Source organism: Charadrius vociferus, unplaced genomic scaffold (genome assembly GCF_000708025.1).
Source record: "Charadrius vociferus isolate BGI_N301 unplaced genomic scaffold, ASM70802v2 scaffold192, whole genome shotgun sequence".
Lineage (NCBI taxonomy): Eukaryota > Metazoa > Chordata > Aves > Charadriiformes > Charadriidae > Charadrius > Charadrius vociferus.
Window position 1 is genome coordinate 86408 of NW_009647437.1, and position 12331 is coordinate 98738.

A 12331-nucleotide genomic window follows, 5' to 3' on the forward strand; every position below is an offset into this window, starting at 1 on the left:
GATTTGAGGCAGTTGGCATGGGACTTGGGTAGAATTCAGGTATTCAAGCACAATTTGTCATAAAAGGACTTCAGCACAAATATAGTTTGAGTGGAGCGTTTAATTTAAATCCTTAAGTCTTTAAAGCTGGGATGTATCTAATGCAGAGGTGTCTTAATTTTCTTCTGAAATTGCCATGGCTTACAGTGCCTCTGGATGGGTAAAGAGCTGTTCATTATTCCGGACGTTGTTCTATGTGTTGCTGTGTTTTATCCACTTATCATTCAGTGTGAAATACAGAAACACTTCTGTGATATGAAGTAAATCCATTGGTTGCACTGCACTGGTTACTCTCTAAATGGTGGACTAAAAATATAACACTCTGGTACCCTAGGTCCCTCAGTGATAGATGTTCACTCAAAGACCAGGCAATTCTGTAGACACACAGACACCAATACCAATGGTAATCAAATAAATTACTCCCTTGTTCAAAGGCAATGTTATAACTCCTTTTCATGTGTGATAGCTCACCCACAATAGCCTTAAGGAATGGGCTCAGTTTCTCAAATTAGGTCCCCTGTTATTAGGAGGATGTAGCAAAATTCTGCTGCATGCTTTACTGGAAAAGCTAGTGAACTTAAGTATAAGTTATAGATTAAAGCCAAGCCATCTGAGTCCTCAACTGAAGAATGAACACGTGAAAAAAACCCACATATGACATCTCAGTTTAATGAGCTTTGTAGGTGAGACATATTAAAGAAGTATCTTCTGAACTTAATCAGAATTAAAAAAAAAAAAATCAAGAAAGGTAACTCTCTTTGGTTCCTCAAACATATAATTGATAATACCTGCAGATGTTTAAGCAACTCATTTTCTGATGTTAATATTGTTAAGGACAATTAAAAAAAAAACAACTCCAACAACCAAACACCCACCCCCACCCACCCCCCTCCCCAAGAGTTCCTGGAATAAAAAGCAGGAAAAGATAATTTGACACTTGTTATTTCTGCAAGAAACCTCATTGTTAAAAAAGAAGTAGCACTTAGTAGAAACTGATTATAATCATTTTTCTGCACCCTCGTACCCCAACACACTTAAGCTACTTTAATTTGAACTTTCTGCTGCACAGGAACATCCATGACGTGGATGCTCCTGTGTTAGTCACGTTGCTGTGCTTTATCCTTGATAGTGTAGCGCATAAACAGCATCCGGCATGGTAAGTGTGGCATGTTACTGTTAACTGTGATTGATACTCTATTGTTGGATTTAGTAAACTGATTAGAAGTTACTTGAAGCAAGTACAGTGGTTATCTAAGTAATACTTGATGGTGTTGCAGGTACTGCTTCCCGCTTTACTAATGCACCTTCCTCTCTCACAAAACTCTTGAGGTCCTCGAGCAGTGCAGCAGATTGGATAAAAGGGCCTTTAAAAAACAAACCGAAGATCTGTGAGCTACTGCCAATAAAGCCCCTTACTGTGGGCTGGGTAACTAACATTATACCCAATTTATTACAAATGACAAAACTGAGACAAAGAAATTGAGACTGCTACCTAAGCAGGCATAGCAGCATCTATCCTGTCTTTTTTTCTACACCTTGTGGCAAAGACTTGCATTTGAAAAGCATTTAACTTATTCTAGGTAGTATCATATATATTATTATATATGTAATTCTGCTGCTTGAATCCTTTTTAATTTTCTCTCAGATAAGAACTATTGTTCTGTTTGTTTTGTAAAATATACTGATTGTAGATTTTGCTGAAACTTTAACTACTTGGAGGGGAAAAAGTTTTAATTGGGCACAGCACTTTATTCCACTTGATTTAGTGTAATCATTGTGTTAGACTCTTCAAATTTCCAGGTATTCTGACTAAAAGATCATTAAGATAAGACAAGTAGGTAAAAACTTAGTTATCATCAAAGTCAGCTGGCTCAGGAGCTAGGTATAAGGCTGCTTGCGTTTCGGATCCTGAGCAATGCAGAGTGCAACACATTCTTCTGCTCTCTTCCAGCAGTATCTGGAAAAATAGAAAGAGAGATGATCTAATGTGTACCACATTCAAATCAACAACTAAAAACATAGATGCTACTGAAATGTAGGGGAAAACATACAGGTTCTGTTCTGATTACACATGTTCTTTTTCCATACTGGTATATCTTGTGGTATGTCAGGGAATTATTCTTCGTCATCACTAATATAAGCCAAACATGATGACATGGTGGGGAAGAATGTATATCTACTTACGGATGAACCAAGGGTGAAGGCGTCTACTCTGATCTCAGTGACATGAGGATTGAAACAGAATCGCCTCAGTACAGATATTATTTTAATGAAATAAGTATCTATGAATTCAATAGTATTTTTCTTGTGGTCATCATTTTTGTATTAGCTATTTCTGTGCCAGTTGCAGAGATGGCCAGAGATCAATCAGTGTGCAACAGTGACATGTACAACAAAAGGTGCCTGCTGTACAGATCTGATAAATGTCTTAATCCAGTATGAACTGTGCTGGCAGGTCTCTGCATGTGCATCATGCCATGATTTTGAAAACACACACTCATTGACTGGACTGCAGGACTTGGAATTAAAGTGATTTCACATAAGTGGTGGAAGTAATAGTGAAGGGAGGAGGTGGCTACATGTTGGAATCACAGGTGCAAAGAACAGTTCTGTGCACAGCTGGAGGGTTTCAGCTCTTTCAGCAAACGTTATCGGTGCTATACAAAAGTGCTGTCAGCACTATTTATTAGATTTTTTTCCTGTAGGAAAGAAGGCCATTTTTATCATCTGCCTATAATCTGTTGTATTGCATTACCAGTGAGTATACATTGTCCTTCATCTCCTTCATGGTGGGCACTTTATCAGCGTATGCCACTCTTCACAAGACTTGGCAAATACTTTGCCTTTCCGTTCTTTCTATTTTTAGTCTTTTTTTTTCCCCTTTACGTATATCATGTGTGTCAAGATTATGAAACAGCCATATGCATCCTACTCCAGGAAGACAGCTGTGTTCTTACTCTGAACCCCAAATTTTGCTGCATTGATATTGATTAAGCCTGGTCTGAAGCTTAGAGGATCTGCTGTGATTGCCAATTGGTGTATCTCTGCTGCCTACCTTTATGCATGGTCTTTTGCATGCTGCTTTTTCTTGGTATTGCTTATCCTTCCCCCCCCTCCCCTGCCAGCTTTAATAGTAAGAGGTAAACTAGCATGAATGTCTGGCCTTGTTTCTTCCTGAAGGCACTTCTGCCCTGAGGAATAATGGAGGCTATTGCAAATCCTGCGTTCACAGACACTGTGTTTCTGCCCCAGCTGATGCCCAAACCGGTGTGGACCAAATAAACAGAATTTTTGTTGTTGGAAGTTGGGAAAATAACCATAGAACTCACGTAGACTGGGCACGGACAAGCAGGCTGTCACCAGCAGAGAGAGTCAGGGTTTTACCATCCATAGTAACAGATGATGTGCCCTCCTGAAGGGAAAGAACAGAGAACCAGTTTTTAATTTTCCATGTCCTGTCACTAGCAGAAATAAAACAGTGCAGGTAAGTATGGAAATCTTTCCTACTGCAAGAGCACTTCAAACCTGCTCTGTTTCATGAGGCCTAGCTAAATATTCAGCTGATCTTCCCTGTTTGACACTATTAGCATCAATAAAAATATGCTTCATGGTTCACTGTTTCCCCGTCATAAAGCTGCAACCCATTGCCTGACTCCTGGGGGTACACTGCTACCAATCTAACCTAGCACCCTGCAAGTTGGTACAGCTCTGCAAATTAGAGAGAACTTCTGGGTGTACTTCAAGCTCCTCTTCTACTTTTCTGATGCCTCATATCTTTTTAAGTCTTGAAAAGCAGTTCACAAGTCATCAGGGACCTGACAGATATCATTAATAGGAGTCCATCCACACTGGAATGGTCTCATCATTATCGTGTCAAGCAGAGGAGCCAGGTTCTTGCCAGCAACAAGGTCTTGGTTGCATAGGCTGCTGTAAGCTGCAGCGTAAACAAATGTCTTCCAAGATTATTATGTCTTTAATTAGTATTTGATAGGCCCTGTGAATTTCAACAGAACAGGAACCGATAGAAATATCTGCTTCCCAAGATAGCCTGACTTGTGTAAATGAAAACTAGCTTTTCTCTGCTTTTTCCCTTGGGCTGCAAATATTTCGTAGACGCCAGCTGAATCAAGGGCATCTGGATTACCTACCACTGTGCTTTAGTATAAACAGGTACTCAGACATTTTCCTTTTTTTTTTTTTTAGCTTATTCTACCTGATTCCAGTTTGAATTCTGTCAGAGGACCAATGCTTCAAGGCAAAAGTAATAGGTAGTAGTTTGTGGGGTTTTTTTTAATCACTTGGAGGCATTCTAATATATTTACAGGATATACCGTAGGTAGTCTATATTAAAATCCCCTCCAAGCCCTGAGGGAGGATGCCAGTATCTCTGTCATCAACATACAAGATGAGGAAAAAGAGAGACTATTTTTATGGTGGCAGTAGTTTACAGTTATTTTTAATGATGGTTTAGAGCTGAAGGGTGGTGCCTGATGATGATGAGAAGGAAGGAAATAATTTCAATTTCTGTTGCTGGTGCTAGAAGGCTTTACTACTGTTCAGTCTGAACTGAAACATGAACTCATTGGTTAACAAGTGTGAATTGCCACGTACCAGCTGCCATATCCAGATATCTGAATTCTTCTTACTTTTCTCAGTTGTTCCTGGTCCATAAGCTATAACCTTTTTAAAGAAAAAAAACAAAACAAAACAAAAAAAAAACCAACAAAACAAACAAAAAACCAGAAGTAAAGTAACGGACTCATCCCAGTGACCAAAGTGTACATGTTCATCTTCCCACAGCATTAAAAACATTCTATTTTTACAGGAAAATATTCATAGAAGATGACGTTATTTTTACAGACATTAAAATTCACATTACGTTTGGTATTCTCATATTGATTCCTACTGATAAAACGGGAACTGATCACACCTGCCACTCCTTATGCTCCTCTGCATCCTCACTTATCTATTCCTTCTGCCTCCTCCCACTCTCAGCTTTGCATCTATATCCTTCCTGCTTCTGTTCTTGGAACAGGCACTTCCTCCTCATGAACTCTGGGCCCTGTCAAGAGCCTGTTGAAGTAGAAAAGATTCTTCCATTAACATTAAAAAAGCTATGGAACGGACCTTATTTTTCTCATTAGCTGCCCTTTCTGTGTTCTTTCTGACAGTCCCACACTCTCTGTCACTTTGCTGTCAAATGTATTGGATTCTTCAGAGTGTGAATCCAAGTAACCCAGGGAAAGAATATGTTTTGTAAACTATCATGCATACAGCACAGATATCAAATGATGACAGCTTCATTTACACCCAAACTAGACTGTGTTTCACTAAAATGAGAAGTGCAATGCTTTAGCACAGTCCAGGCTCTCTGGTACTGTCCAGTTTCCCTTGTTTCCACTTTATGTAGATTGAGGGGGAGGGAAAAAAAGTGTATTTACACACCCAGATTAGACTTGGCACCAAGAATGCTGTTCAAACATATAGGGAAGCCGAACACACTTGTGAGTAGTATTTGCATCGTGCTGGTGTTTCTGATTTGGGAAATGAGGGGGGAGGGGGGGTGTAGAGAGAAAGAGCTGTTTTAGTCCTAAAGGTAATGAATGGAATATAAGGCTCAGGTTGATTTGGCAAACAGAAGTATCTGAGCTAGGAAGCCCCTGTCAAATCAGTGGATGAAGACAGGTGCTTCTGAAGGGCAGGGCAGGCTCAGACTGAGTTTTTCTGTAGGGGTGTGTAATTTTCTATGCTGACTACATATTGTTCCCAGGCCTGGGTTCACTCAGTCTGAACAGCAGGTGTCTATCACCCGTACCTTTAAAAATATACCTCTCTTTCAGAGAAATTAGACCCCTCCTACCTCTGTTTCAAAGTTATCTCCAAACATACTCAAGGATTTCTTCTGTTTTATTTCACCACGATGATCATTTAACCAGCCTTGGAAGGAAAACGGCTCCATAACAGAAGTGGAATTTAGTGGGAAAGGTGTTTCTTTCAGGAGTTCATCTGTAGGCAAGGCAGAGGGCTATCAGTGACGCTTGCTTCCCTTGATCGTTGCAAACATTTCACTGTTGTTTACAGCTTGAAAGGTTCAATTTACAGTTATTATCTAGTTAAAAGTCAGTTGTAACAGTAAACAGCTCTATGGTCGTTATCAGGATCTCTTACTTGAGGTTGTAAGATGCATGTATTATTTGTGTATCTTTATGGAGTTGCTTCTTCGAAGCTGTTGTCAGAACCATTGTCAGTTATCTGGGGAGGAATAACCGCATCCATCAGTCCAGGTTGGGGGCTGACCTGCTGGAGAGCAGCTCTGTGGAAAGGGACCTGGGAGTCCTGGTGGGCAACTGGATGGCCATGAGCCAGCAATGTGCCCTGGTGGCCAAGAAGGCAAATGGCATCCTGGGGTGCATCAAGAAGAGTGTGGCCAGCAGGTTGAGGGAGGTCATCCTCCCCCTCTACTCTGCCCTGGTGAGACCGCATCTGGAGTATTGTGTCCAGTTCTGGGCTCCCCAGTTCAAGAAGGACAGGGATCTGCTGGAGAGGGTCCAGCAAAGGGCTACGAAGATCATTAGGGGATTAGAACATCTCTCTCAGGAGGAAAGACTGAGGGACTTGGGTCTCTTCAGTCTAGAGAAAAGAAGACTGAGGGGGGATCTTATTAATGCTTATTAAGGGAGGGTGCTAGGGGGATGGGAACAGTCTTTTTTCAGTGGCGCCCAGTGATAGGACAAGAGGTAATGGGCACAAACTTGAACATGGGAAGTTCCATCTTAACATGAAGAGGAACTTCTTTCCTGTGAGGGTGGCAGAGCACTGGCACAGGTTGCCCAGAGAGGTGGTGGAGTCTCCCACTCTGGAGACATTCAAATCCCCCCTGGATGCCGTCCCTGTGCAACCTGCTGTAGGTGACCCTGCTCTGGTGGGGAGTTGGACTAGATGATCTCCAGAGGTCTCCTCCAACCCTGACCATTCTGTGATTCTGTGAACTCTTGTGCATCCATGCTTTTTAAAAATGCCTTCAAACAGTATGTAATAGACTGCATCCTTCTCGCTGGCATATTTTTCGTTCTCTTTCAGTCCAGATCTTGCACTGATAAAATCTGATATATCACCTCTGAGCCTTTGCTGAGTCATGCCTTACATATCCCCATATAAGTGCAATTAGGTCCACAGAACCAGTTTTCACTTTCTCGTAGTTGGTACTGGCTTTTTTTTTTTTCTTCTCCCTTATGTGTTTTTTTTTAAATACATTGACCACAGTGAAGCAACCAGGTTACCACAACCTTAAATTTGATAAAAGGCCTCTTTTTTGTGGTGTTCCTGGAGTTGTAGATGGATTTAATTTCCAGTAATTCTTTTTCATAACTGATTTGATTTAAAATAGCTGGAGGATCAAATGCAGTTTTAGTGTAGCTGGTCAAATTCAAGATTTGTGCTGCGTGTCGCTGGTATATGAAATTAGCTTTAGTTATTTACCAGCTCACAGTGAAGTGCAGAGACAGCACAATTGCCTTGGTGATCCTAAGTAGTTTGTTCTGAGATGCCATAGGGAAACACCCATAAAGTAATTTCTAGTAATAATGCCAACTAGATGTCAGAAGAACTCAGTAGAAGGCTGTCTCCCAAATGGATTGAGGCAATAAACTTGCAGCCAAATCTTCGTTTCGGTACTAGTAATAGAGTAGGTCTCTTCAAAGTATTAGTGTATTCATTACACAGTGGTGTTCTGTTTCTTTTCTAAAGCTGTATTTCACTGCTTTGTGGTGTTTTGAATGTATCATTTCAGTTTTTCATGGAAAGCCATTTTGTATGCAGTCTTTGAACAATATTTCAGAAGGTCAGTGTATCTAAGGGATAGCAGTGCACTGAATAAGCTACTGCTGCTTAAAGGGTCATAATAAGCACCAAGTATACATCCATCTCCAGACAATCTGGCCGGGATGCTAACCCTTTTATCGTAGAAACAGGTTTTGCCATTCAAATCTCTTGTCTGTTAAATTAATGGAAGAAGGCAACATGTTTGCAAATTATTTGTCTCAGCAATGCCTCTTTCAGGAAATACTGAAAGCAATCTGAAGGAGTCTGCAGCAAAAGAAGGAATTTTTTTGTTTGAAAGCTTTTTGCCTTCAAGCTTTTTCTTTTTTATAAAAAAGCATCCTACTTTTACATTAATTAACTCAAATACTTAACACACTTTTACTGAAAAGCAAAATCCTCTGGAGAAATTAAGAAGCACCAGAAGGAAAAAGAAAATCTTTACATGAGATTTATTCTAATCGGGACCTGAAAACATTAACAAGATCTATTCTGAACATTCCGTATTTTATTGTTTGATAACACTAAAAAGCAGTGTTAAGGTCATTGATGATTTATTTTCACTTTGCAATTAGTCTGTTTTTTTGGGTTTTTTTTCGTAATTTTCACAGGTGTATCAAACTTACTTTGGAAGTAATTAGGAACACTTATACACTTGGTCCTTCAGTTATGGATATGCTCAATTATACCTGTATTGGAAAGTTGGTTTTTGGCTAGGGTGAGATAAATACTAAAGGTCTAAAATATTATCATATATATCCACATACAGCAGAGAAAAGGAAAAAAATTAAGACATTTTATCACAAGGTAGTCTGCAATTAGTATTCCAATAGATTTTTAAATATTTTGTTTCATTAATAGTAATATGCAGATGATAGAGATTTTTCTCTTATCAGAATAAAACAGGTCACTTGAATTTTGAAAAGCCTTTTGGAATACAAGTAAGTTACCCGTTTCTAGCACTTTCTACTAAAATGCATGTCCTCATTGAGGTAGTTCAAAAAAAACCCCAAAACAACAAAACAAACAGCAAACCACAACAAAACAAACAAACACCACCCCTCACCCCCCACCCCCAAAATGACATATAGCGCCCAATATATAGCAAAAAGCTGAGTCTCTGGGGTGGACACTGTTATGTTTTAGGGAAGCAGAACTATGAATGCTCCCCATGAGCTGCAGGAAATTTGGGGTAGAAAAAAAGCCAAGTACTTGTTTGTGTTTTGACCAAGAAGCAACACAAATCTAACCATGAAAAATAACTATAAACTTCTAAGTTTGTAGCTTAACTTTTGTGACTTAGTCTCCATAAACATAATTTTGCTAGCTTTCCTCTTTCTAGTGATTTCTGACTCCAGCTGTCCTGATCAACAGGGACAATGTGCTTCAGGCAACAGTAAACAGTGACCTATGCATACTTGGGGCCAGTGTAAGGTGTAATACGTCCTACGCTTACTATGGAGCACTCTCCTTTCTTGCATGTGATGTACAGGCACTCTCTAACAGTTTCATTTATTTCCAAGTAAAGGTGGACTTTTCTTTTATTTAGACTTCAAGTTCTTCAGGACAAGAGCTGTATTCTAACACTTGTCCTGTCAGAGGGCCCTGGTCTCTGATGGGGTTTTAGCTTATTACTAATTCTGACGTTAATGACACTTGCATAGTGATAGCAAAACAGCCTGTGAAAACTGAGTCTGGACAAAAAGAACCTTTAGTGTGATCCAGTATGATGACTGGCTGGGGCTTGGACTAGATGACCTTTAAAGGTCCCTTCCAACACAAACTCTTCTATGATTTACCTGTTGCTGCAGAACAAGTGAGAGAGCACTGTGATGAAGTACATGACATGTGTCTGATGTTATTAATAACCTACTTGACTGAGTCCTCACTTAACCCTGATAGTTCTCTCTTGCATGATGCTGAAAGCTGCAGGTACCATAGCACTTGTGAACTTGAGCTAAGGAGCTACAATGAGCGGGATCCAATATTTTGTGATGCCACATGTATCAGAGTTGAAGCCTGGTGCTTCCGAAGGAACTGAGTGTTTCTTATCAGGCTAATGGCTTATATTTTGATATTGTTGTATATATTTCTGCTTAGCCTGTACATTAGCTTTCAACAATATCTCAGGAAGCGTGAGTCGGTGTGCTTCTGGAGCTCTTATTATGCTCTAGTAATATGTGAGACAAGGAGACATTGTTTAATGATTAAAGTGTAAAAACATGCCAGCAAAATGCAAGATGATGGCAATTCTAAGCTAGTCAGCTAAAAGTCTTGTGTATTTATCTCCAAGTGATGTATTACTAAGTGGAGCTTCAAATCTAATATTTTCGTACATGATCAGGAGAGCCATTTAAATAGTTCAACAGTAAAGTCCATTTTTGTAGATCATTACTATTAAATATTCATATCAAAAGTAATGTGTTCCTTATGGGTTTTATAGCTCTTTTCAGCTTTAAATTAGAACGTGATGACATCATGTTAAGCTGAAAAATACATCATGTTTACTGAATGAGTTTGTAAATATTTTAAAAAGGAAATTACAAGTTTTAGAGGAAGTTGATTTAAGCTAAATAATACCAGACCATACTGAGACTGAGAACATGAAGCTGTGCAAAAATGGAGAGAACAGCTTGCAAGAGTACAGCCAGTGAACATGCAAGTAGTTAGAGCCTCAACGGAGACCGTCTAAGAAAGTGTTTGAACTTGCTGGGAGCACCATGCTTCTGGTAGCAATAAAGACGACAGGTAAAAGAGGACTGCCTCTGGCCTACCAGGTATATGGGTGTGTACTCGCTTACCCCAAACCTACATGTTACATGGAAGCTCCCCCTTCCCTACCACAGTGATATGCCTAAGCTTTCTTGTCAAGAAATCAGACCACCTCATTCTCCCAGTGTTTCTTGAGCCCTACTATCCTCAAGCTCTTCCCGTAGCTCTCTTGCAAACCTCGTTTGTTTGAGATTTGTTGCAAAGGAAAAGAGCAATAAAGCACACAAAATACAATATTCTGAAACTGTGTCAACTGTGAAACTGATTATATGTTTGCTTTATGAAAAACTATTTTTTTCAGTGACATGCCATCTTTCACTTCTAGGCAGCACACTCTAGATGGAACAATCTTTGAATCTTTAAATCACTTATATGTTCTTACTAATTATGAAAGCCCCTCCATCTTGAGTCACTGTGCTGCCTCAGAAACAGTCCGTCTCTGCGTTCTGTGGCCCCATCTCCACGGAAGGATGCGAGAAAGTCCCCTAGAAATGGCATCTCCCTCTAAAAGCAGAAGACATCCAAAGGTGGAGCAGTTAGCTCCTCTTTAACTGAGCATAAAATGGTCTAGACTAGGCATAAGGAGCTCACAAGTTTTTTTAGAACTATGTGTTCATTTTTTTCTGTCCACTTTCTAATTATCCTTTCCATCTCTTAAAGAACACTATATCATAATGAATAGTTGTGATGTGACAGTTTTGCAGCATTTCACGTTTAATTGCGAATGCCAGCAATAATGTATACTTTAGGATGTTTTTCCTATATGCGCTTACCTAATTCCTATGAAAACTCTGCTTTATTCTCAATGTTAACAGAAATGTCAATGAGACTAGTAGGAGTTTAACACCTCTGCAAATAAAACCTGTGGATCGAGGGACATACTTTCAGGCATCTGGGTTTGAAAAAACAAGTAGTTAGCTTATTCTGGATAAAAATCCAGAGTGAAAGCACTGACAATGACTGATTACTTTGGAGGTAGTTTGTTCATTTCACTGTTGTTGAGTATAGCTGCAGAACCATTTAGCTGAAAATGCAGCACTCGGTGTAATCATACCTTTCCCTGTGTAACTGTATTTGTTTTTTGTAGCATGCCCTGAGAACTGGCATGACTGCTAATTTATGACTTCTGCTTGGAATTATTTTTAGGCACGTTTTTCTTTATGTCATTAAATCTATGTTGGAAACTAAACAACAATTTATTTTTTCTTCCTAATTGAAACAAAGAAGTTTGGAAGCTTTGAAAAATATTTTTGTGATAAAGAAATATAGCCTCTTCAAAAGGAGATATCACCAGCAAGAAGGAAGGGAACAAATTAGAACAATGAAATGGCAAGATTTAGGCTGTAATTCTGTTTAAAGTTTTTTCATGATATAGCTAGGTCATTAAGAATGACCTAAGAATTGTGATTAAGAATGGTAAATTGTACTGGGAAATACTGATCTCTGTTCCAGTCCTAAAATGAGGAATCTTATTTTTTGTTTCTGAATCTGCTTTTTATATGATGGAGCATTTCATTAATCATCTTTGTTGCATAACTTCTGCTTCTATAGAAGACGAATAGGATATTTCATTATAACAGGTGTTGTGGGACCTCACTACATTTGTGAGATAAGGATTTGTACAGCATGTGTGAGCAATTACTACTAAATAGCCTTAGAAACACTAGTGAACATGTCAGACTGACTCCATTAGTGAGTTTTC

General features: G+C 39.3%; 1 protein-coding gene across 2 annotated transcripts in view; it reads right to left on the reverse strand.

Moving 5' to 3' along the window:
• Positions 1-1789: 1789 nt before the first annotated feature.
• HAAO (3-hydroxyanthranilate 3,4-dioxygenase) overlaps positions 1790-12331 on the reverse strand; it is a 35029-nt gene continuing 24487 nt past the window's right edge. The window contains exons 7-10 of one of the 2 annotated variants that reach the window (XM_009880634.1): positions 5900-6045; positions 4651-4719; positions 3365-3451; positions 1790-1996 (exon numbers count right to left, since the gene is read on the reverse strand). In XM_009880634.1, coding sequence (XP_009878936.1) covers positions 3365-3451; positions 4651-4719; positions 5900-6045 — 302 coding nt within the window. In that variant the 3' untranslated portion in view covers positions 1790-1996. The remainder of the gene's footprint in view (positions 1997-3364; positions 3452-4650; positions 4720-5899; positions 6046-12331) is intronic. The other variant, XM_009880632.1, reaches the window with a different exon arrangement.